General features: G+C 35.0%; 1 protein-coding gene across 2 annotated transcripts in view; it reads right to left on the reverse strand.

The window, feature by feature from the left end:
- Positions 1-1,543: 1,543 nt before the first annotated feature.
- The window catches only part of MINDY3 (MINDY lysine 48 deubiquitinase 3), a 33,265-nt gene continuing 7,200 nt past the window's right edge, over positions 1,544-27,608 (reverse strand). For both annotated transcript variants that reach the window (XM_070767412.1, XM_070767411.1), the window contains exons 5-16: positions 26,338-26,511; positions 23,156-23,207; positions 20,780-20,894; positions 20,110-20,183; positions 19,256-19,335; positions 16,413-16,483; positions 15,155-15,235; positions 8,251-8,323; positions 5,746-5,818; positions 4,813-4,900; positions 2,782-2,853; positions 1,544-2,688 (exon numbers count right to left, since the gene is read on the reverse strand). In XM_070767412.1, coding sequence (XP_070623513.1) covers positions 2,539-2,688; positions 2,782-2,853; positions 4,813-4,900; positions 5,746-5,818; positions 8,251-8,323; positions 15,155-15,235; positions 16,413-16,483; positions 19,256-19,335; positions 20,110-20,183; positions 20,780-20,894; positions 23,156-23,207; positions 26,338-26,511 — 1,103 coding nt within the window. In that variant the 3' untranslated portion in view covers positions 1,544-2,538. The remainder of the gene's footprint in view (positions 2,689-2,781; positions 2,854-4,812; positions 4,901-5,745; positions 5,819-8,250; positions 8,324-15,154; positions 15,236-16,412; positions 16,484-19,255; positions 19,336-20,109; positions 20,184-20,779; positions 20,895-23,155; positions 23,208-26,337; positions 26,512-27,608) is intronic.

The raw sequence follows: 27,608 nt of genomic DNA on the forward strand, positions 1-27,608 counted from the left end.
GCTCTTCTTTCTGAAGCAAATCTGACAACAATGTCCTTTGAGTCTCCTTTACGAGGTCCAAAAGCCCAATGCGCTCTTTCAAATTCTTGCAACTCACATTTAACTTTGTTCTCAATGAACCACTGAAGGATTTCTTGAATGAGTTGTTTACTCCCCACAAAATCTTTGGGGAAACCTCTCAAGCGAAGATTAGCTCGACGCTGTCTGTCTTCGAGATTTATGATGTGAAGTTCTTGGCGAGATTTTCCCACCTCCAGCTTTCCAATTCTTTGATCTTGCATTTTGGATTGTTGTTTCAATTCTGCCATTCCAGTTCCCAGTGCAGATAAATCCTTTTTCATATCTTGGAGCAGCTTGCCCATGTCAGCAAAACCTTTAAGCAGCGAATCCATCTTTCCCTCCAACTCCTCAGTAGACGCCATCTTCCCTTTGTTCTCGCTTCTTCACGCAAACACGTTAAAAAAAGTTACTTGCTTCAACTTTTAACTCCTTCTAATAAAGTTTTCCCACAGCTTGTTCAGTTCGTTCTCCTCTCAATCCACTTTTGCCAAGCTAGAGAGGTTGTTAAGGGTTAACTTTTACTTTTCCTTCTTCATATGGGGGAGCTTCCACTCGGTGCGTCTAGCTCGGGCGACGCATGCGCAGAACCACCTACTTGCTTTCCCTACCGCCTGACTGCACTGCTCACCCATTTTGAGACTGTCAGAAATCACTACCCCTAAATCCTTTTCTTCTGAAGTATTTGCTAACACAGAACTGCCAATACAATACTCAGATTGAGGATTCCTTTTCCCCAAGTGCATTATTTTACATTTGGAAACATTAAACTGCAGTTTCCATTGCTTTGACCATTTATCTGGTAAAGCTAAATCATTTACCATATTACAGACGCCTCCAGGAATATCAACCCTATTGCACACTTTAGAGTCATCAGCAAATAGGCAAACCTTCCCTACCAAACCTTCCCCTATGTCACTCACAAACATATTAAAAAGAATAGGACCCAGAACAGACCAGTGTTGGTAATGATTCATAAAGCCCTACATGGCATCAGGCCAGATTACTTGCGGGACTGCTTTCTGCTGTATGAGTTCCAGCGACCAGTTAGGTCCCACAGAGTTGGCCTTCTCCAGGTCCTGTCAACTAAACAATGTCAATGGCCCGAGAAAGAAGAGCCTTCTCTGTGGGGACTCTGATCCTCTGGAATCAGCTCCCCCGGAGATTCACACTGCTCCCACCCTCCTTGCCTTTCGCAAGAATCTTAAGACATTTGTGCTGCCAGGCTTGATTAGATCTTAGCCCCCTGGCTGATGAATGTTTGTATGGCTGTTGTTTGAATGGGTATGATTGTTTTTTAGTAAAACTAGGGATTTTAGATTGTTTAATTTTAATTGGATTTTGTAGTTTTATATGTTGTAAGCCGCACTGAGTCCTCGGTGAAGGGTGGCATATAAGTCCAATAAATAAAATAAATAAATAAATAAATAAATAAATAAATAAACATCCAAATTATCACACTCAGTAAGGAAGAAAACAACCCATATAGTATTGAATAAGGTTTTTTTTTAATTTTGCTTTTGCTAGATAATAAATACACTATACCACTTGAATAACAGATTACTCATGCATGTTAACCTGTATAGTAGTGTATAGGTATATGTTTATTAATACATATCAAGAAGAGGTATTTGGCAATAATAATATGAACAAGAATCACAGCGCTTTTTTGCAATTAGGCTTTTATATATCCTTTACACAACTCAGGATATTAATTTGCAATTTCATTTAAATCCTGCTTTGACTAATAGGTAAGCTTTAAAAATGGGATAACATCCAATAAATAGTATTTATCATTTATCACCAGCCATACTAAAAATCATTTTTGCTTCATTTTCAAAAAAGCTACATAGATAAAGAGTAAGATTTTCAGAGAAAAGCAGCAGAGATGTTATCATCTAAGCATAGTTAGTGCAAATATCAATCTATTCCCCAAACTATGATATTCTAGTACAGGCCACAACCCATTAGATGAGTTTCCTGGCAGAAAGCCTCCTGAAATAAGAACAATATAATAGTACTACCTGATATTTTTATAGTTCTTTTTGTTTCAGTGAGGCTTGGACGTTGGGACTCCCAAAACAGGTTGTACCCTAAGGCAGTATAATTAAAATAAACTATATGACTGAACAAGCATGAAACAAGTGAATACTATGATACTTAAGACAAACTTAATCCACTGTGCTAATGCTGCCATGTAGCAGCTCACTTCCTTATCCTTTCTAGCTGAATGAGCAGGCTTATAGACTCAAACTCACATTTACCTATTCTATTATGGCCAAACAGGAATTAGTTTTAATACAAATAAAATCATTGGTTTTCTTTAAAAAAGATAATAACACTGAAAAAAGTGTTCATTTAAAATTTCTCAGTGATACCAGTGTATAGTTGCAAAGTAAAGGAAGTTTGTTTTAGATACAGTCAACTGCATATCCCACATTCATTCAAAATATTGGATGAATACAAAGTCTCTTCTTAACATCAGTTTAATGAAGGGGATCGATCTGAGGTCCAAAGCAGTTCTATATAGGGCCATTTCGTCTGCAAACAGCGCTTGATTGGTGTATCATCAGTTTGCAGCATTGGGTCTTCAAAGCCCATAATTACTGCCGTACCTTCCGTATACATGACCTGTCAAAATAGCATTATCATATATTTAAACCTGTGTAAATTGAAATAAATCCAGCTGCAAATAAATGTTATTGGAAACAGCCATTCTCATACCTTTTCACTATAGTTGGATTGCTTCAATCCATTGTAGTGGTATACAGCAAATGATTCCTGAAGTTTTGGATCCTAAGAAGAAGCATAAGGCAATCAATCTCGGGTCTAACTCCATGTAGGAGAGTTTTGTCATTATTCTGCATTTATACTCTTTTTATTGCTTTTTAAAATTGCAAATATAATAATGGGAGCTATTTTGGTTAGTGATTGAGACATCAGATTAGGAGGAGACAATGTGTTCTAGTCCTTCCATAGCTAGGAAAGCCAGCTGGATGACATTGGGTCAAGCATTTTTACTCAGCTCAACCTCATAGGCTGTTGTAGAAAAAATAGATGAAGGTGTGTTGGATTTGTTCACCACTTATATGTACAGTTCTTTGTAAGAATAATAAAGATGGAATATAAACAAGACAAACAAACACAGGTAGTCATTTACTTCAACCATAATAGATACCAGAATATACTGTATATTGTTAAGCAAAACTCTTGTTAAGTGAGTTGTGCTCAATTTTATGATCTTTTTTGCCATATCTGTTAAACAAATTACTGCATTTAACTGAATCATTTAGGAAATTTGGCTTCCCCAATGGACTTTGCTTGTCAGAAGCCAGCTGGAAAGGTTCAAATGGCAATGTGACCCTGGGACATTGCAACCATTGTCAATGAATGCTGACTGCCAAGCACCCAAATTGTGATCACAGACTGTGTTGGTTTGTAAATGTTAAGGACCAAGTGTAAGTCACTCTTTTCAATGTGGTTGTAACTTTAGTGGTCAATAAATGAATGGCTGTAAGTCAAGGACTATTTGTAAATGTACAGTGGTACCTCAAGATACGAACCCCTCATCTTATGAACAACTCGTGATACGAACCCGGGGTTCAGAAAAATTTTGCCTCTTCTTACGAACTTTTTTCGAGTTACGAACCAGCGTTCGGAGACTGCTGGGAAGCCGCGTGGCTGTTTTAAAAGGTGACAGCCGGGCGGCGGGGCTTCCCAGCAGCCTCCGGAACGCCGGTTCGTAACTCGAAAAAAGTTCGTAAGAAGAGGCAAAATTTTTCTGAAACCCGGGTTCGGTTCGGGAGGTTGCTAGGAAGCCCCCCAGCCCGGCTGTCACCTTTTAAAACAGCCGCGCGGCTTCCCAGCAGTCTCCAAACGCCGAATGCGGACGTTCGGGTTTGGCGTTCGGCTTCGGGAAGCTGCTGGGAAGCCGCGCGGCTGTTTTAAAAGGTGACAGCCGGGCTGGGGGGCTTCCCAGCAACCTCCCGAACCCCGAACCCGGAGGTTCGGCAAAAGTTGAGGTTGCTGGGAAGCCCCCCAGCCCGGCTGAGACCTTTTAAAACAGCCGGGCGGCTTCCCAGCAGCTTCCTGAAGCTGAACGCCAAACCCGAACTTCCGCGTTCGGCGTTTGGAGACTGCTGGGAAGCCCCGCCGCCCGGCTGTCACCTTTTAAAACAGCCTGGGGGCTTCTCAGCGGCCTCCCGAATGCTGACCCAGAAGTTCGGGTTTGGCGTTCGGCGTTCGGGAGGTCGCTGAGAAGCCCCCAGGCTGTTTTAAAAGGTGACAGCCGGGCGGCAGCGGTTTTTTTTGCGGGTTTTTTTTTTTGGTTGCACGGATTAATTGATTTTACATTGTTTCCTATGGGAAACAATGTTTCGTCTTACGAACCTTTCGTCTTACGAACCTCCCCCTGGAACCAATTAGGTTTGTAAGACGAGGTATGACTGTACTTCGGATGGTTTATAGTGATACTATGACATTTTCTAGAAAATACATTTCATTTTGGAAGGAAAAAGAAGATGAGCAGCAGCATGGTGTAGGGACTCAGTGAAAGGGGTGTTGAGGGAACCATTGTGAAATTTTAAAAGAATAGGTCATGTCTAAAATCCAGGATTGTTTGGAAATTCATCAAAAGAAGTAAAGAATTACAATAAGCCTCTGCATTAGCACTGGCTCTATTGATTTCAGGATTGAGATTTACACAATATTTGTTTACAAATGTTCCATCACAGGAACATAGAGATATGGTATTACCTGCTCTGGAAAAAATTCGTGAAGGAAAGGACCCAATAAGATGATTCCTAGTCCTTCTGGATCTAATTTTGTTTTCATGAGATTTACACTGTTAAGATGAAACACACAAAATATGGCACATTCATACTTTTGCATGACTAAATGCTCTACTTTTAAATGCCAAAAAACAATCAAATGGTTGTATTTAGAATCTGAACAGCAAATGCAAAGGAATGGCATTTGGTTGCCAAAATAAGGTTATTTATAAATCTATTTGAAATCAAAGTAACAGCAATAACAAAGACTCCACATTTTATTAGGTAAAAATTTTTATATAAAAGAAATTGCTGTGTAACTTCTGGGATTATACTTGAGAAGACCATATAATAACTGTAAATATTTCACAGCATTAACATATCCATTGATTTTCCAAATGTCTTGCAGAGCCCAGTCCCGATTTTATTATTTTAGAGGATACAACAAGAAAATTCAATATGCAAACTGTAGCAGCACTAAGCATCTCTTCAAAACACACATTTAATACAATGAAGATAGTCTGTTCAAACATTATAATTTGGGTTTAAATAAAAATCAAGCCACACTTGGGACCAAGAACCTCACTTATGTAAGTGATATACTTTTGATTTCATAGTTTCAGGCACACGGATAGAACCTATGCCCCTTTCTCTCTGTAGGCTACGTTTGAATACTGTCCAGGAACGTCTGTGGTGGTAGGAAGCTTCATAACCATAAATGGAAATTATTAGCACAGGTCTCTATTACATGTGTGCCTTTATTTTAACCCCAAGAAAGGCTAAAGCCTCTTTGCAAAATTAAAATGTGAAATGGACAGAATGTATTGACTTTTAATAGAAATTCTATATCACAATTTCTTATTCCCAAAAAAGTTACCACAGTGACTTGATATCATAATCCTATGCAATTTATACTTACTAATCAGGATCTGATACAAGATCCAAGGCCTTCATTACATCTTCTAGAAGAGGATCTGGTATAAAACCATTATCTGAGAAAAAAGTCCTTTAATTAACATTCCAGCATAATGTTTTTGTTGACTCATTAGTTCTGATACTTTTTGAGTGGGAAGAAGTCAACATTTATTCATACATGGGTGCGAAAGGCAGTCTCATCAAGGCGCTCTCGTATAGAAAGGTGTTATTTGGGGAAATTTTCCACTTTTCTAGTATTATACTCTGGGCAGGGAAACTATGTCTATTAATCAGTTACAATCACTGGCTTAATGCCCTGACATGATGGAGCTTTTTAGCCTAAAACCATAAACTGACATCTATGTATTCATAGATCCAGAGAATCAGGGATAGTTTAAGGCAATTAAAGGTTACGGAGTTCTATTGGATCCTGTAAAAATGAAGACCACCTAATTGGGGTACTTCTCACATGCCTAACCTCTGATCCCTCTGCTGCCCAAACACTTTGCTCTGCTCTAGCAATTATGGATGTGCCTGCCTTCCCTACTGACTGAATAAGACCAAGCCATCAATAGATGAAAAGCAGGGCAGGATATATAAATGGTAATAGCAGTTGATAACTATCATTGAAGCTACACTGTCTTCTTGTTCATCTTGGTGCCCAAACTCCATTGTCCAGCCTCTCCGTCCAAGACTTGCTAGCTTGTCCAGAATGTCAAAAACAAATACTTTAACATTTATGAATAAAGAAGAAAAAGGGATTGATTTATGTAAGTGTGATGTGGATACCGGCAAGAGAAAAGTGTTCTGCAAAACTTTCTGCAAAAAATCGCTAAGCTAGTGATGTCGAACCTTTTTTTGCTCGGGTGCCAAAAGAGTGTGTGTACGCGTGTGCCCATATCTATAATGCAATGTGATCCTGCTGTGCATGTATGCACAATCCCTCCCATGCTGCCTCCCCACACACATGCACACAGCCCTCACTGAAGAGAAAATTTCTGGTAGGCCAGTTTTTCGCTATCTACAGGCTCTGGAAGCTTTCCTGAAGCCTGGGGAGGGTGAAAACGGCCTCCCCCTGCCCTCTGTGAAGCCAAAAATCAGCTGGCCAGCATGCACATGCACCCTGGAGCGTGCATAGGGCAACACCGCACGTACGCTGATATAGCTCCACATGCCACCTGTGACATGCATGCCAAAGATTAGCCATAACTACACTAAGCAGTGCCAGCAAAAAGCATACATCCCAGCGACTGGTTAGGTCCCACAGAGTTGGCCTTCTCCGGGTACCGTCGACAAAACAATGTCGTCTGGCAGGACCCAGGGGAAGAGCCTTCTCTGTGGCGGCCCCCGCCCTCCTTGCTTTTCGCAAACTCCTTAAAACCCACCTCTGCCGTCAAGCTTGGGGAAATTGATTCCTCCAGGCCGTTTCCGTTTGTCTGAGATGTATGATTGTTTTTATATTAAGGATTTTAAATTGTTTTTATTGTTGGATTTGTACCCTGGATTGTGTTGTGAGCCGCTCCGAGTCTCCGGAGAGGGGCGGCATACAAATCTAATTAATAATAATAATAATAATAATAATAATAATAATAATAATAATAATAATAAATATTAATTGCAATCCATCCTGGTTTTTCAGCATTTGTATCTTCCTTTTTCAGGAAAGGTTACCTTGGCTGAGTTTGGCCAGTGCTTTTGCTAAGGGATAGGAAAGGTGAAAGCAGTGCAGGCAAAACATGCCATTTTCCCCAACCTACTTTCTCTCTTCCAAACCAAGAGAGAGAGAGAAGGCAGAGGAGACGGGGAATTATTTAATAGTATGAATAGCTATGTTGATAGAGATGATCCAGCTGACATTTTATATTGGACTGTCACAAAGTTTCTGACAAAATGTTTATATGGTTCTCTTGAGTAAGCTTAGTAGCTCTGAGTCAGGGCACCTCATAGATGACAACAAATTAATGGTCAATAAATGGAATAGTCAATGGTCAATAAATGGATTTAGTTTAAAAAGTTTATCATGACAACTTCTGTTTCCCAGTTCTGTTATTCATTCTAAAATGAGACAACTGCTATAGCAAAAAGTGCATGGATTCAGTAAACTAGATTTTCAAAATTAAACCAGTAAATTTCTTGTAGTTACTTAATATTTTAGTTCATATACTGTAGCTATGCAAGAATCTGTCTGCACTGTTAATCTATAGCCAAGTGGGGAGGAGACAAACCTGGGGTTGTATTGGGCATCATATTCCTTTCACTGGCCGTGATCTCAGTCTGCAACAGCAATTACTCAACATGGTATGTTGTATTTAAGGACTGGCTAAACAGTAGCCAATAATACAGAAAATATGGATATAACATTTTTTTAAAAAGTCAGACACTTTATATCATCAGTGATAGATAACTTTACTGTTGAAATGTGTTGCATTTTCATTTCACCAAAATATGTAGGAAGAAACTCAGGCTTAACTTTCTGAGAGACGACTGAAATGGCCTCTGGATTGCTTACCTTCAGGGTCATATGTCTGAAAGACTCGCCTTGCCTGTTCTGAAGGCGCTTCAGGAGCAACAAGACCTACATCCTGGAGGGAAAAATCCAAAAAAATTAATTGAATCTCATTGTTGCAGCTATAAGGAAAATGTTTTATAAAGAAAACTTTCTAGGAAAAAACCACTAGAAAAAGTCTGATAAATCTGTGTTTTTACCTCCCCAAAACATCATGAGATCTTTACATAGCCTATCTATAGACTAACTTAGAATTGAAAGATAATTCAGCTAACACATCAAATAGTGCTTGAAGAAGCTTTAAAAAGAATATTTTTATAACCTCCTTCATAAGCCTATGAACATACAAGTCCAGAAAGATGTTATGAGTTGATCGAGAAAGAAAATACTTTCTGTCCATCCTCTATGTTTCCAATATTGCAACTGCATAAAAAAGAGATCTTCATTCCTGGGCCCACCTCATTTGTTTCTATGCGGTCAATTTCTCTCCCCTTCTATTAATTTTACTACAGTGGTACCTCTACTTAAGAATGCCTCTACTTAAGAACCATTTTCTACTTAAGAACCCAAGCCCGGAAAAATTTCCCAGGAAATTTGAGAGCGGCACGAAGGCCTGGCCAGTTTCCTGCCATTCCCCCCTTTAATCCCAGCCACCTGGGCTGCCAGAGGAGCCTTTTGGTGGCGCTTAAGGAAGTTTTGGCAGTCCAGAGGGAAGGAAGCATTTTCCTTTCTCTGGGTGCTTGGACCTCTGTCAGTGCCCAGAGAAAAGAAATGCTCTCTTCACTCTGGGAAGCCGAGGAGTCACCACAGAGAAAGAAAAGCGCCGGCTACAAAGCGAGCGAGCGAGAGGAGAGGGGAGCTCTTCAGCATGGGAAGGAAGAGGCAGCAGGTAGCAGCAGCAGCCAGTGTATGGGAGGCAGCCTCGCACCAGGTGTATCGGAGGCACGTGCTCCTCCTCGCCGCCTCAGAGTCCCTCTTTTTCCAAAGCCTTAAAGTTTTGGATTTTTTAAATTATCATTATTATTTGTGATGCTGCATAGTTGGCAGGTTTGAAAACTATGTTTTATTACAAAATCTTATTAAAGATCTCATTACTGTTCAAGCATTTTCCTAATAGCCCATAGATTACAAGGGATCACATGCAAGACAGTTTATGGATAGCGTTTAGACAAATGAGGAAGGAGAAGTACAGTGGCACCTCTACTTAAGAACTTAATTTGTTCCGTGACCACAGAGTCCACAGAGAGGGGTGGCATACAAATCCAATATTTATTTATTGGATTTGTATGCCGCCCCTCTCCGTGGACTCGGGGCGGCTAACAACAGTGACAAAAAACAGAATGTAAAAATCCAATACTACAACAGCTAAAAACTCTTGTTAAAAACCAATCATACATACAAACATACCATGCATAAATTGTAGAAGCCTTAATCTTACTTCTCAAGATATCTCTCTAGCAGATGATTATACTAAACAGATAAGTAGTTGCAAAGCTATGATTTGGCAATCCAGATTAGTATACCCACAAATGATGCATAAAGCTTTTTGCAATTACTTTTTATTATTATGCAAACATGATTTTTTTAAAGCTTTGTACAGAATAAAATAAGATGATAGATTCCCAAATTGAGGTTTCAATATTTTCGACTGTTGAATTTGATGTCACTTAAGTTTGGTTGTTTTCTGGCAGTCATTTTACAACCCAGCTAAGCAACACCATTGTTGCAAGCGAGATTTGCACCCCCAATGTACATAGCAAACAAATGGGATTTGCTTATTGTTTATATACAGCAGCTTGCCCTGCTTGTGTTGATGTCAGTGTGGCTTCTTCCTACATAGTTGTCTGATTAGGTATTGTTTCTGCCCTGATTTCTTCCCTGATGCTCTGAGAAAAATGTTTCCATTGGATATTGAAGCTCTTGCTATATATCACAAGTGCTATGTATATCACAAGCTCACTATATCTCTCTCTCACTATATTTGTTACATATTTTTTTGTTCTCCATTATTATAATTGAATAAATATTATTTTTATTGCAAATACTGAAAAGCAAACTATTCATTCACTCTAAGCAGCAGTAATATTTATTGACATGTAAACTTTCCCCATATGTATTTATTTTATCTTCCAAATCTCTAAACCTCCTGCCAAATACAAGCACCCAAGTTATGCATATTATCAAAATACATCCCAAATTCTTCATTTTCCATTGAAGAAATATTATTTGTTGTTCTCCAAATTCTTTTCAAAGCAGAAAGATAGGGCATATAGTGTTTAAATCTTTAAATCATTACTATTCTTACTGTCATAGGTTTATTTTAGGAACTCATGTTTACCCTGGAAGCAAACACACATAGTCCCTTAGTATATTTTAATGAGCTATTTTCATTCTTAGAAATCAAAAACAGCACACACAAACCCTACAGCAACAACTGCTGGTAGAATTTCCTGGATCCTGTTTTAACAAACCATTTTTAAAAACTTTAAATTCTGTTAATCTAAAATAGGATGAAGCTATATGTACAATGATTATACAGTACTCATCAGAAAACCAATTTAATATACAGTGATCCCTCGATTAGCACGGTCTCGATTAGTGCGAAACGCTACAACACGGTTTTTCAAAAAATATTAATTAAAAAATAAGTCCGCGGGTTTTTTTCTACACCACGGTTTTTCCCGCCCGATGACGTCATACGTCATCACCAAACTGACTGGCCATTGCTGATTGGCCAAAATCTCGACCAAAATCTCGACCAAGGAGGAAAGGAGGGAGGGAAGGAGGGAAGGAAGCCATTGCCATTGCCGCCAGCGCTGCCCCAAGAAAGCCGGTGAGAGGAAGGAAGGAAGGAAGGAAGGAGGGAGGGAGGGAGGGAAGGAAGCCATTGCCATTGACGCCAGCGCTGCCCCAAGAAAGCCGGTGAGAGGGGCGAATCGGGCGGGCGGGGGGTAGCGGCGAGGAGCCCGGAAAAATCACCATTGCCAGCCTCCGAACTTGCGTCGCTCCACCATCTGCGCATGTGCGGCCATGGAAAAAAGGGTGCGCATGCGCAGATGGTGTTTTTACTTCTGCACCACTATAACCCGGAAAATCGATTAGCGCGGGAGGTCTTGGAACGTAACCCCCGCGCTAATCGAGGGATCACTGTACACTAAAAAGGTGTTAATCATTTTTGGGGAAGATACTATACAGCACAAGAAAAATAAAAAAATTAACATTCTGTTAATAGCTTTCTTAGTACTTAATGCTTGAATTAAGTGTGGGCAAGATAGAAGCAGGTGTGGGCTGCTGCCTGGACTGAGGGGGGGGGGGTACGCAGTAGGATAGCGAAAATGGAGCTCCACCCCAGAGCACCCATTTTCACTAAAAGATGTTGAAAGAAAATGCAGGGCATCCTGCATAAGCCACGCCCACAGTGCAGTAATAAAATTTTTTTGTAGCCCTTCACTGGATAGAACTGTGGGCAAGATAGAAGAATAGTGACAAATATTGTTCAAATAGTGACAAATAGTGACAAATAAGAATAGTGTTCAAAAATTTTGTACAGCTTGAAACTTTTTCAAATATATTTGAAGATTAAAAAAAGTACAATTAAATCTAAATTTATTACTAATTCAGTATAATTTAAGGCTACACTGAGTTGGGGCATGCCAAACAACCTCAGTCATTTACATCAACAAAGAAATTGCTAGATATAACAAGAGAACTATTCAAGTTTTATATTTTATACACTTTTTCCTTAGTAAAGTAAGAAAACTTTTTAAAAATGACTTAATTTTATCTTAAGCCCTACATTAGCTTAAGCCAGTTTACAAAGCAGCATCACTTAAATACAGGATATCAGAAATTAACTACTTTTCATATAAGGACAGTATTTGATAATTATATTCACACTCTGCTCAAAGCACAATAGCTAACTGAAATTATGACTATAATGATATAAATTATTCTTTAATCTTATGGCTAATTTATAGTATACAATTAATATCCAGATTGTTTTAAAGTCATCTAATCACTCACAGAGTAGCATTGGATTTAATATTATATTATTGTGTTGAATATGTTAATATGCCACAGCATAAACAAAATAGTTTAATCTGAAATTATGTGTAATAATCGGAACTGTTTGAATAATTCATATACTTCTTTTTTCACAGGTACCAATTTATATTGCAAAATATTCAATTAAAAATAAACCAACAAAATAAGGACTATTACAAAGTGTGGGGAAAATATACAACTGGGTGGAAGTTAAGAAAAAGGTATAGCAAATAGAATTGTAAAAAACAAATCTTGTAAATATATAAATCGTAAATGTTCAATGTTGTATTGTATGATGTCTAAATGTTTGTATGTCAAACAAAATAAAAATAAATATCAAAAAAAAACAAAAAAAACATCCAGAACATCTAAATGAAACGCAAGACTAAGATTTAGAAATATTATTACATTGTCTCCTTAATACTTTTCTCTTACCAGGGAGTAATAAAATATTTTGTATATTAGAGTACACATTTCAATACAAGAAGACAATGAAGAAAATCAAAGACTTGTTTTTTACGACTTCAAAAGACACATGAAATGAATTTGCAAGGTTATTTAATTGCACTTTTAAAGAATGAAACTAAATGCTGTATACAAGAATATATGCAATGTAGGTGGGCAGTCAACAGCTGTCAAATACTGTACATTACTGTCTATAGAATGATCAAATAGTTAACGAGTGACAAACAGACTAATAAATTTTTGTCATCCACATAATCGCACCAGTATTCACCAAGTTTCAACATTTTTTTCTTTGACATATATGTATTAAGATGCTTCAAAGTCAGTTGTAAAGCATATAACAGATAAATTCAGCTAAATGTGAAAAGATGGGTGACTTGTTTTGAAGAATATAATACAACCAACCCATACTAATTTTAATTAGATTTTTAATAATATACTTTCAATTTATTAATTTTATTTATTGAACATATTTATATGCCGCCCAACTCCCGAAGGACTCTGGACAGCTTCCAGCAAATAAAAATGATTTCTAAAACAGTAAAAACAGATTCTAAAACAAAAACATTCATGAATAACCCCAATTAAAACACACATACTCAAACTAACATTCCTCATTCAATTCTTTGGATCTTAAATACAAAGAATAATGTGTTTATAAAAAACAGAATAGGACAATATTGCTTTCATTTCTCAAGTGATACAAAATACTGGTAGTTTGCATTACATCCTCTTCTATTCCTTTTTCAAAAGGTCAATTGTTATTTGTTCATATTTAAAATGATACAGCTTACATGGTCACATTTCATATTATACATTCAGATATAAGCAATCTTGATTTGCCTTCATTTGTTTATGAAACTTTCTGACAATTGTAGTTTATATTATATAGCATCTATTCCTATTTAAAATATAAAACATTTTGCATTTATTTCATTTAGAGGTTGAACTGATAAAACCTTGAATAGGAAATAGACAGAAACTAGACTTTTCTTCCAAAGGAAAAAAATAATTCAATCCACTAGGTAACTCTATTTTTATGGTCCACAGTTAGTCATTAGCAGTAAAACCTTTCAGACTATCATATTTAGAATCTATACACAGTAACATTAGTTAGAAAAATGTATACATGTGCTAGATTCAGCAATACAGAAATGACATAACTTTGTTTACTGATCTAATTCTGCCTCACAGAAATATATTTTAATAAATAGACTATAATGCAGTTTAAAGCTCGGCTTCATTATTAATCATTAATGCTCAAAATAAAATAAGGTTTTTTAGTCTTTTTGGAAATTCATTACTTTTACTTCATATTTTCCTCATTAAAATTTATTGAACTTCTATTATTTTTATTTATTTATAATTTTGATTTGCAAGTCACTCTTCTCCGAAGACTCAGGGTGGATTAAAACTAAGAGTTTAAAAACTAAATCCCTTAAATATGCTGAAAACTAATTTACTAAACCTAAAACCCCCATATCATATAAAACCATTCACTCACATTCATCCCTGACTCTGTCATAACATGGCTGGAACAGAGTGTCTACATTCAACAGCCCCAAGCCTGCCGACAAATATGTGTTTTTAACAGCTTCCAAAAGGCCAGGAGAGTGGAAGCAGTGTGAATCCCTGTGGGCAGTTGGTTCCAGAAGGCTGGAGCCACCACAGAGAAGGCTCTTCCACCAGGGCCTGCCAGCCGGCATTGCTGGACTTGCCAACTCTGTGAGGCCTGACCGGTTGCTGGGATACATGAGGCAAGAGACAGTCCCATAGGTAATCTGGTCCTAAGCCATGTAAGACTTTAATTTAAATTTTTTTAAAAAAAAAAATTATGTTCTTCTCTTCGTTCTTATCTTTTCTTTAAAAAATCACCGTTACTGAATAATGGAAGATGAATATTCAAGATTGAAATAATATTGAACTGAAACAAGTTTATCTGTTCGGCTCATCAAAACCCAATTCAATATAAGAATGGCAGAGCCATTTCTTGTTTTGATGAGGGGTTCTGGATTAAATCAGAACAACCCTTTATTTGCAGCACTGAAAAATCACAGATTACAATACATGTAAATACAATACATAACTTTCTAAAAATAGCCATGCATGGATTTGTTGTTTCTAAAAAATATATTAAGGAGTTTTGTTTCCTTGCCATAGCAAACAATCAAGAAAGTTTTGAAGATATTTAAATCACAACAAGCCACATGTTTAAAACATTTTTTAAGTTCAACAGATTTAGAAAAATATCTTTCACTTAACTTTCAATATTAACAACCTGTTTTGAAAATACTATTGTGTGGAAAATCTATTATACTTTAAGAAAAATTTGAACTATAAGACACAAAGAGTATTATTTGGCCCTAAACATTGAAATAAAAAAAGGAAGGAATCCTACCTTGGCAAAAAAGACTGTTAGATGAGTTTCACTGCCAAGTATCCAAATAGGGTATTTTGGAGACTTAAAATAGGATCCAACCTAAGAAAAACAAGAACATTAAAACAAAACAAAAATGAATTAGCACATTTCAAATGGAGCACATAATGCATACTTCTACTTCAAAATATTGTTGGGTAAACAAGACTCAGAGTACTCTTAAAGAAAAGAAGAAGTCTACATCTGGACCCTAGCTTTCTAACTAAGGCTTAAATTGCATTCCAAAGAAAAGTATCATAGATAGAACTAGTTGTTATTTAACTTCTGTACCTAAATAAGAAACAAATATAAAAATGAAAATTCAGTATGGTAAAGTTTATAACAATAAGATTCAGATCAGATCACAAAATATATTAGATAATTTTGAGCCAGAGAGCTTCATGTAGCTGACAAAAGTGTTGCTATGAGGTTAAAGTGAGGTGAGATATAAATGTCAAGCTGATGGAGTGATTTGTGTTGGAATGGAAAAAGATGTTTCAGAACACAGTGAGATGCTTGTATATTACTTTTTAGCAATTGCTTAAAACAGTTTTTTTCCTGGATCATGCAGCAACCCTCCACAGCTGTAATACAATGTTTGGTTTAAAGAGTTGCCAGCAGATGTTACTTGTATTCCTGCATGTGTTCAGAAATACATTTTCTTCTCTATATTCTTAGCACCACATAAGACTAATCAATGTTATTGACTGACTGCTGATATAGTCAAGCATGCAACAAAAAATTCAATTTCCAATTGGGAATAATCTGATCTCTTTTAACTACTAATGTAACAGTGAATGCTTCTTTTAAAGAAGAAAATTGAAAAATCTGTCTGTCTCTCTCTAATCTATTTCTATCTACATAGAATTCTATCATTCATGTTTACATGCCATACCCAAAGATTAGTCCAAGTACAGATTGTATGGATTTGTTGAATATATAAATAAATGAGATGTTGGTTTAGATGTAACAAATGTATATGTTTAAGAGATGAATGAGAATAATTTGGGCATTAGATATTAGTATTTCATAGGAAACTACTGAAGTAGCAACTACAAAGAACCAAATCAAAAATGTAAAAGCACCATCCAGGATCGGAAATTTTTGGTTTATATAAAAAGTCTCTAATATAAGAAATTTAAGATAACAATGGCTAATGCTTTCATTCATTTGACATAAGTGTTCTGTTTTTTCAGTTCATTTATTGTGCTTTCAACATGACAGGTTTTAAAAAGCTTACCTTACAATATCTCAGGGATTCCATGAGTGTCAAGAAACCAACAGTTGTTTGTTTATTAATTCCAAGTAATTCTGAAGAGAGACAACATTCCTATATTAGATTATTCAAAGTCTGATTCATAGTTTTTTTCTTAGTTTAGTTATTTATTTATTCATTTTTTAATGCTGCCCTTCTCCTTAGACTCAGGGCAATATACAACATGTTAGCAATAGCACTTCCTATTTTCAATATTTTTTTATGTTTAGTGAAACAAAAATAGATAAATAAATAGTAACTGAAAAGCATACATTGGAAAAGAACCGTACTACTGAAGAATTAGAACAAATTCTTATGAATTCAAGAATCATTGCTAAAATACAAAGGACACTGAGCTAAAGTGACTAAAAATTACTGGCTTTAGGCAGTTACAATTATTGAACACATGTATCACATTTATTTGAAGTGGAATGTGAATGCAGAATCTCAGTAAAAAAGCTAATACATCTAATGAAGTTTTAAAAAAAAACCTCAGGGACTGCCCTTCAAAATTGTAACAGAGGAAACAACTACTCTTCATAACAAGAGTCAGAATTTTGTACTAGCCATTATAATTTAAAGTTTGTGGAGTTAAACAAAGCAAGGATATACAATTTATATTTGAAGATCAAACTTAACTAGAACTGATAGCAATTGATGATTTTATTCATTTAACATATTCTTCGTTTTTATAACAATTATTCTGAGTTGCCCACTCTGTATCCTAAAAGATAAGCTGTCTTCTTAATAGGATATTCCTTTCCATTGCCTATAATATGTATTCCTTTTTAAAAGTTTGCTCTTTAAAATATACAGATGAGTAATTCCTATCCTAAGAACTAATATGAGAGGCAATCCAACCTATTATCTTAAATCCCATATATAGAATAGAATAACAAAGGTGGAAGGAACCTTGGTGGTCTCCTAGTCCAACCCTCTGCTTAGGTAGGAAACTAGAAAATATTGATAACATGTATTTAGAGTGGAAGAATCATTAAAGATAACTGCTTCCTCTTACAGAAATCAAATGTTTGCTTGCAAAAGTTTCAAAAATCATCATCTCATGTTGTATTTAGCTACAATTTGAAGGCCCTCTCCACTATCCAATTGCTTTGCCAGTTAGCATAGACTACATTGAAATAGGCAGATCATCACACGATGTTACATAATATTCTATTATGCTTCTAAATTTTAATTTGTTCATTAGATGTTATTGGGAACAAGGGAGGGAGGGAGAGAGCTGTATGTGTGCAAATGCTAATTTTACATCCTATTTAATTTTTCCCACCCTGTTAATGCAAGCTCTTTCTTTAAAACATAAAACACTGAATCCATTTTAAATCTTCCAATAATAATTTGCTTCTATTTAAATTGCAACACATGGGAATGCATGCAATGTCCATCCACACAAACAAATATCCAAACAAAAAATGATATGGAGCTTCATTCAAACATGGTCACAAGATTAAACTCAAGGATAGAATCTGATATCAGCAGTACACTGTCACAGCAATTTGATTGCATAAAAACACTTTTAGAGATCCAATTTTAAAATACTTAGCAACAAAAAACTAATTCATTTGAACACACAGTCATAATCAAAGACATTTCATTATCATCTGATGATTTTGAGAGAAACATTTTTATCTTAGTCTAAAAGCTTTAGTAATTCTTTACGGGCTAGTGCCATCTTGTGGATTTAAAAATACTGCACTTATTTATTGGCAGGATATAGGTACGGTAATCCTCAATTCCTAACCACAATTAATACTAAAATCATGTCAAGCCATTATGTACTGCATTACATTTTATGACTCTTTTATTGTCTTTCAATGAATCACAGTTGTTAAGTGAATCACCTGGTCTGAATTTAATTTATCCAATGGGTGGTTTTTGCCAGAAAATAGCAAAAAGTCACAAAACATTTATTTATTTTTTTATTTTATTTTATTAGATTTGTATGCCGCAACATGGGCCACTGCAACTGATTGCAAATATGAATCAGTTACCAGGTGTTCAAAATGTAATCATATCACCAGGGTGGTAGTGAGATAGTTGTAACTTGAAAAATGGGTTGTAAATAACTTTGTTCAGTACATTGTAACATTGGCTGTACGTTAAGCATCAGTCATAAGTCAAGGAATATCTGTAACTTAAAGTCTGATGAGCAACAGTTGCTGAAAAGTGAAAGTGTTGCGTCAGATTTTGGCAAGAAAATAGTACATTATTTAAAGTTAGATTTTCCCTTTTAAGATCAAAGTTATTTCAAGGCTATAAGATCAAAATCTTATAGGATGAATTAACTGCACCTTTGGAATGAAGGAACTTAGGGCTATCTACAGTATAGCCTGCAACTTTAAGCAGTTTTTACCTAGATCAACTGTTATTTCAATCTAACTTTACATGATGATAGTTTAAAATACCAAGTCAAACTGAAAACTCAAGGAACCACCTTGAAAAATCCATTCTATCCACAAAAGCAATAGAAAGATTTAGTAAAATTAGAATTTTCTATGGTATACAATTCATCTAATTTTTTATTGATGTTCAATTACTATTTTTAGCATTTTAGCCTGAAATAAAATCAGTTTAATTAATAAATCCTGTTCTAGAATGCTGTGGAAAAGAAGCTTAATTGTATACCTAGAGGGATTATCAGCAGAAATAGAAATAAGCTTTCATTTAAACAGAAATAAATATTTGATCATTCCAATAAAGATACAGAATTTATCTGAATCGCATGCAATTCAAATTCAAAGCAAAGACAAATAAATACGTTATTTTTAAAAATTCAACACTACTATAAGGCAAATTAAATTCATACTTACTCATTCCCGAGCATATCCTATCTCCATCCCAGACATTAGATACTGCAAATCCCGTCAGCAGAAGATTAATTAAACTTTGGCTTAAAAGGCAGAAGAAAAGGTTTTTTTTATAATAGTACGGTTACTTTTTGCTAAAAAAAAGTTTATATATTTTAACTACTCACTCAACTGCTTACTCCTTTTTAGAAAGCTATGATCCATTTTAGATTACAAGGGGTAAAGAATTAACTTCCCATACAACTTTGTAAGAGTTACTTACAACAGCAGCATAAAACAGCAGCATATCACCCTGCTAACAAAATGTGTACAGTCAGGGCTAAGGTTTTCCCAGTTGCAATGTAGGGCTGTGAAAGTTGGACCATAAGAAAGGCTGAGTGCCAAAGAATTGAGGCCTTTGAACTATGGACGCCTGCGCGTTCCTTGGACTGTACGGCGATCAAACCGGTTAGTTTTAGTGGAGCTCAAATATTCAAATTCAAATACTGTGGCCACTTAATGAGAAGGAAGAACTCACTGGGGAAGAGCCTAATGCAGGGAACAATTGAGGGGAAAAGAAGAATGGGATAACAGAGAATGAGGTGGTTGGATGGAGTCTCTGAAGCAGAAGGTATCAGCTTAAATGGACTCCAGATGATGGTAGAGAACCGGAAGGCCTGGAGGAATGTTGTCCATGGGGTTGCAATGGGTCTGACGTGATTTCACAACTAACAACAACTTACAATAATTATATAAAAATCTAGTTACACATAGTTTTATCAACTGATGATTAATTATTACGTAATTATTGCTATTTCTAAGATAGCATTTGTTCAGTCACTAGTTTAATTAATGAAGATAGAAATAACAAAGCTTACCTTCCATGACCATAAACGGGATCTATCAATGGTTCGGATGAATCTTCAATTTCGTTTTTTATATTTTGAATGCCCTTAAAAATTATAGGACAATGGCCACACATTTATACTAAGAAATATATTTTCCCAATTCTTTAGCATGCATGTTTAATAGGTTTTAGCTATTCTGAAAGTCAGTTGTGACTGAAAATTCAAACAAATGACTTATCTTACAAATTTGTTTACTTTTTCATATAATTTAATTTCCAATAAGTATCCTCTACAATATCCTCTTCTGTTTTGATATAAAACTATAAGCCACTTCAACTCATTTCAAAATCTCTCAAAAAATTCCAAATTGTAGCAAAGCCTCCATATTTTTCAGCAAATACTTAAAATTTAGCATATGTACAAATACTCTTACTCTTTAAAATACAGTGTATTTTATTCTGCTCACGTTAGGAGGAAAAAAATACATTATTTAAAAGATTCTTTAATCTTTTAAATAATCTTCCTCTAACAAACCCTATTATAATCATTTCAGAAATACACCTAAGAAATGCAGCAAAGACCAGTACCTACAGTTATATAAACATACACGCACATTCACATACATGCTTGTGTTAGAAGACTAACTCATATATTTTAATGAAGCTATTTTAGACATTCTAACAGCGTTTTAAAAACACACCTTAGTAAGTATGACGGAATACAGAAAAAGTAGTACTCCAAATTTATTTGCCCACAGTGCATGGTGATTCCAAACGGCATCTTTGAAATCAGTAAAGTTGGCATATGAACGCTTGCTAAAGATTAAAAATAAAAGTCAGTTAGGCATTCAAATGGCATTCTTGTGATTAATATAAATGCAATATAATTAAGAACAATTGTCTACAGGAAAAATCAGTGGTTGTAGCAAGTATACAATATTAGTAGTATCAATATAGCAGAATATATCACCATTTTAAAAACCTGTTTAAGATTCCACATCTGAAAAGATTTGACATGTTTAAAGAAAATGAGTATCTTATTAAAATTTCCATTATGTTTATACAAGTTGTATTTCAAGTATGAAATTAGGCATTTTTTGCAATGGCTAGGAAATTTATAGAATGTGAAAATGAGATCCAAAGTATGGAAATACTTAATATTCCATACATATATACACATTCCCTGCAATGCCAAGAGGCAATCCTGTGAAATATAAAATATTCCCGCTAAAATTTATGTATTCATTTATTCATTTATTTATTTGATTTCTATGCCATTCTAGCCTTCCATGCTGCAACAAGTTGTAACCCTAACTATTTAGGGTGGTTAACCTTTCCTAAAGAGTTTCATCCTAACCATTTCATGACTCTTTTCATACTTTTCCCAAATATCGTATTTTTCAGAGTATAAGAGGCACCTTTTTCCTCCCGCTAAAAGAGGCTGATAATTTGGGTGCATCTTATACTCTGAAAGTAGCCTTTTCCCCCTGCCCTAACTAGCTGCTAACGATCTTCCCAGCTGTTACCTTGCAGGTTCTTTCATTGTTTCTCTCTGCGAATACTGTTTTCCAAGCCCTAAGTCTTTGCAGGGTTTTTTCATTGCTATAACTTGCTCCAAATAAGTTTCTTTCCAGCCCTAACCAGGGGCTAACCATGTTCACAGCTCTTACCAGCTTGCAAGCTCTTTCATTGTTACTCTCTGAAGAGAATGTTTTCCAAACCTAGTCTATGTACGGTTTTTTTCCATTGCTTTACTTGTTCCGAATGTTTCTTTCGAACCCTAACCAGGTACTAACAATGTTCCCAGCTCTTACAGGCTTGCAAGCTCATTCATTGTTACTCTCTGCAGAGAAGAATGTTTTCCAAGCCCTATGTCTTTGTAGTGTTTTTTCCATTGCTCTACTTGCTCTGAATATTTATTTCCAGGTGCTAATGATATTCCCAACTCTTATTGGCTTGCAAGCTCTTTCATTGTTACTCTGTCCAAATAAGTTTTTGTTAAAGCCGTAACCAGGGGATAAAATAATGTGCTGGCTAAGGATGCTAGGCAAATGAATACCTGGTGAGCAGATTCTTTTCCCCATTTTGCTCCCCCAAAACTAAGGTGCGTTTTATATTCTGGTGCCTCTTATACTCCAAAAAATACGGTAATTCTTGTCATTCTGCATCATACTGACATATTACAAACAATGCCTTGGGAAAGCATATAGTAAATATGCTTTAAAATAAAAGGCATTTCATGCATTTCTAAAAAGTTCCACATTCTATAGATTTCCTAGGCTTTTTATATGATGCCAACTTTTCACACATTGCCAGTAACAGATATATAGTAAATTAATGCATGTATATATGGATTAAATTTATAGGTTGCCCAATTCATAATGACTTTAGGCAGCATACAAATTAAAGACAGATTCAATATAATAACATTAAAAGGCATATTCTTCCTAAACTAGCATCTGGAAAAACAATCAAGTATTCATTTAAATGATGTCAATTTGGAACCAACACTAGTTTCCAGAATACATTATTTCAAAGAGCAGTGCCATGATGGAAAAGGCACATCACTTGGGACCCCATCATAATCAGTGCCTACCCATTGGGTCCATCAAACAACTAGGCTCACATCCTAGCTGAAGGGTCACAGTAAATACTTTGAATTGTAGTTGAAAACTGACTGATAACCACTGTGGGTCAAAGAACAGAGGTATTACTGATTATTATTACTATTAAAATTATTTTATTGCCCACCTCGTGGATTGGGGTGACTGAATGGCTTTAATAATTTTTAAATTTGTAAAGCCATTAAAACTATTGGACAGAAATAGCTCTGATACAGAGAATTATAGCTTCAGGAGTCTGCACACTTAACTTTCTATTTAAAAAATTCATGTAAAATATAAGGTGTTATTTCCTACTACTCCTAACAGTATGTTTCTTCCTGGTTTTAAAGCAGCAGATTGCATGAGTTTAGGCAGGTTAAATTTTGATGTTCAGCCAATGGGATAAAGCAATACTAAACTTATATCTTAAAATGATAATTTTGAATATTTTAAGCGCTGCAGCATGTTACTTACTAAATTAGTGCATGAAATCGTTCAAAGCCAAACTCTTCGGCAGCCAAGGCAGCTATACACAAAAAATAATTTTTAGCCCAAAAACAACCAAAACGAACACAAAAAACACAGCAAACTGGAATACTTTCAATCTTGTCATAATAAAAGTTCACCCACCCCCAAACTTCTTTCAGTACAACTCTGTTACATTGTACATGCTAGTTTGATGAATTTAAAAGTCAATATTGCCAAGATTACAAAATCACTGAATTTCAACAGCTTTGCAAACTAACCAGTCAGTTTGACATGAATTATCAAAACATGAATCATCAAACACAAGCATAGTTTTTCTAAAAGGATAACTTGGAATAATTTGGATTTCAGAAAAGAATTACTATAAGAAAGCTGTATTTTTGTTTAATTTTTCTCAATTTGTTTCATTACCAAAGAGCAAACTAGGAGCATGCATCTTTTAAGAAATATTTTGTACTTTTTAATAACGAAACAGTAAAAAAATGCTACACTTAGTACTTTTCCAATTCAAACTTTTTACCAATAAATATCCAATAAATAAATATTGACAATAAATATCCAAAGAATAATTGTAAATTTTGAATTCTATAAAAAGATTTCTACTTCTGATAAAAGAAACACAGCTGCAAGTTCCAATAAATAGAACCAAAAAAATATTATTAAGCTACTTGGTTGTTAATAAAACAGACAATGTGAAGTTTTATGTAATAAATACATTTGGAAGAGTAACTGGCATAAACAATAAGCCTCAATAAAAAAATATTGATATATTTTAAAATATCAAATCATCAATAGGTTGAAAGAATAAGTTTGAGACGAGTCTGCATTATTTTAGTCAATATAAAACAAACAAAGCAAACAAATTGTCATCAATTTCACTGAACCTGAACAAACTGTAATAGTATATATTAGAGCAAAAAGAAACTATAGAAAGAGGAACATACTATAGAAATCAAAGTATTTATTTCTAAACAAGAGATCTTGGTCTCTCTAAGCTGAATAATTATTATTTAATAACATGAATAGATGTATAAGAAATGAAAAATCTCAATTTTTCTTTTTGCAATTACCAGCTCCAATATATTTTACTACCAGAATGAGTTTTGTAATTATTTTTTTGTAATTTTGTAATTATACCAGAATAAGGATAACAACTACTGCTCTTCAACTAATTCCTTTAAAATGGAAAGAAGCAATAAATAATAAGCATATTCTAGCAATTACTAACAAAGCATTAAATAGGAAAGTTCACCATTTTTTTTCTCAGCACCACTTGTTATGTATCATGGAGCTGACAAATTTGTTTTGTAAGAACAAAATTCCCTCCTGTCGGCATTATTTAACTTACGGTAAACGAGTCTTAATGTGATGGATTGATATAAATGGGCTGAATACATTATCTGTGTTATAACATTAATGCAAACTCTATGGCACCTTAACTAATTTACTATATGACTAAGCAATGGCTTTCTTTATCAAGCTATTTGAAGCCCATCCAAGCAAAACTATAGTCTAATCAGGTGGTGCTCTTATTTTTTCCCCAGATAAAATTTGAGTTGTAATGGAATAGCCGCAGGCTTACATTTTCTTTTTCATATTCCTGGATTAATATAAATCTGTGGCCCCACATATGAAAAGAAAATTAGTGGATGCAGGTACTCCTCAATTTTTGACAATAATTAAGGCTGGAATTATGATTGTGAATTTTTCCATTAGGCTAAAACAGAATAAAAAAATGAACAAACAGAAAGTGCCACAATCTAGTCAATAAATATTACATTAATACCCAATAGCAACTGAATATATGAAAAATACTGTATTTCAAAACTGGAATGAATTTAAACTGAAATTTCTCATTCTGAATTTACCGGAGGTGGCCCACTTTTTAACATGTTTTTCTATATTTAATTGATCACAGTGCTTATGATTAAAGTTTGGAATGAATTGTCTGGGGTTGAAATATTTCAGTTTGAAAAGTTAATACATTTCCAATTAGGTATGGAGACACTAATATTGCTTTAGAAAACAAAAGAACAAAACCCCTAAATCAAAATAGCAATAAGCACTTATATAGCGCTTCACAGTGCTTTACAGCCTTCTCAAAAATGTTTACATTTCTCCCAACAATCTGGTTCCTCATTTTAGTGTCCTTGGAAGGATGACAGATTGAGTCAACCTTGAGCTGATGAGGATCAAATTCCTGGCAATGAGCTGAATTAGCCTGCAATACCATTCTAACCACTGTGTCACCATGGCTCCAAAATGTTACCATAAATATGTTTAAAACAATTATAGTATCAACTGTACTGTTACATGTAAGTCATGAAGAATTCGAACCATGTTAAAAGGAGCAAAAAGCTGAAGTTCTCAATGTATTTTTATTTATGTATAAATACAAATTTTATTTGCTTATTTTGATGATATTTCAGTAAGGACTTCAAAGTATTATTAACTAGACCAGAGGATATTTTTCTAAACTTCTCTATATTAAATAACATTGCATTATAGAACAAACTGGCCTACAGGTTTTAATCATCTACTATTGGTACTGTTTGCTAATAGACTGATTTTATACCAGGACTGTAAAAGAACTTGGAACTACAATGAAATGAATGGATTCCTTCCCATTGCAGGATTAAGAGCAAATAAAAGTAACACTTTTTGTGAATTCACTCCCACCCTTTCTTTAATGAAGCTTTAGTTTTGAATGCTTATTTAAAAATTATATCTGTATCTATATTTATATATTACTGACATATTACTAAAGTATTAGGTTATGAACATTCCATATCAAGCATATTCTAACATTAGAAAAAATAATTGAATGTGTTGAAGAAGGAAAGGTAGGATATATCCTTCAAGATCACATTTGCTATCTGTAGATTACCTTGATTCTTTAAAAAAAAAATTATGCAGTAATGAGTTGCCTGACTTATTTTGACCCAATCTAATTCAGTCAGAATACCAACAATATAAATACTGTAGTCTAGGCTTAAAATAATTCTCAACTACTGTATTTTTATCGAAGTTAGACTACTAGGGATAATGAAAATTAGGAACAAAGCTCAAATTATCTGTAGAACCATGTTAAATAATCCTGTACCTTGAAAAATACAATTTGTATATAAAACACAAAGTATTCCGGACTCATATTGCACAAAATATCTTACATGACTGCTCCTCTTGATGGCTCGATTCTGCTGAACTTTCAGAAATATTAGCAGTATCTTCCACAGGGTTTCCTCTTTGCCATATTGCCAAACAGTATGACTCTGATTGATCAGAGCAAGTCATTTCCAAAATCTCACATAATGCTTGACAAAGGAGATTTTTCTGCTCTTCCTCTGAAATGTTCAAAAGTCAAATCAGACAGAATTTTATCCAGGAACTTGAATGCAAAACATGTAGAAATATTATTTATACAATCTAATGGTCTTCCTCAAATCCCAGCATTTAACGTAATTTAGGAAAAGAACTGACAGTCTAAAACTTTGGGTTTCATTGATTTCTTTGGAACTATCCAATACTTTGTCAGTTCAGATTTCTCAGATGTTTAAAATATTAGGCATGATAAGAAAGTATTTGGGAATTAAGTGCTCTCTTCCTGGTTTATTCTTTCTTTCAGTTATAGTACTCTTGTTTGCTCAGTTATCACATAAATCTAGTTCAGAGCAGTAGGAGTAAACCTAAGTATACCTTGAACTCTTGCATCCCTTCTATTTCATCTTTCTCCATCAAGTATAGTCAAGAAGACAGACAATTAGGTTACATAAGTAAGGATATATCGGTTTGTTTAAACCGATCCTAACAATAGTTAGTGTGTGTGTGCGTGCGTGCATGCACACGCGCACGCACACACATACACACACATGCCAGATGCATAACACACAGGCCATGTCCACCGTGGCTCTGCAAAGGCAAAAAATGTCACAATATGTCATGATACATCACTTGACGTGATCGGGTTTCACACCTATGAGTTAAAATAAGGCATCCCGGAATAAACTAATGAAAAGCAATACTACACTATATTTCAATGTCTCAATAAATGCAAAGTTTAGATTATCCAGTTGGATCCAATATAATTTAAATCAGAAAGTAGATATATCTCTTCCACTCCTTTAACAATGCCATAGAAGAAAGGCAAGATGAAAGTTTGTTGTCAGTCATTCTTTTCAGCCCAACCATCTGACAGGGTTGTTGTGGGAAAATAGGAGGAGAAAGATGTGCAAGATATATTTCCTGCCTAGAATTTTTTATAAAAATAATAAAGGCAAGAAACAAATAAATAATCAGGTACTTTTATACCTTCTGAACATAGTAGTCAATAAGTTCTAACATGCCAGTTAGAAATACAGTACAGTGATCCCCCGTTTATTGCGTCCCCAACCATTGCGAACAGGGTACTTCGCGATTTTTCAACCCGGAAGTCAAAATACCA

This window comes from Erythrolamprus reginae, chromosome Z (genome assembly GCF_031021105.1).
Source record: "Erythrolamprus reginae isolate rEryReg1 chromosome Z, rEryReg1.hap1, whole genome shotgun sequence".
Lineage (NCBI taxonomy): Eukaryota > Metazoa > Chordata > Lepidosauria > Squamata > Dipsadidae > Erythrolamprus > Erythrolamprus reginae.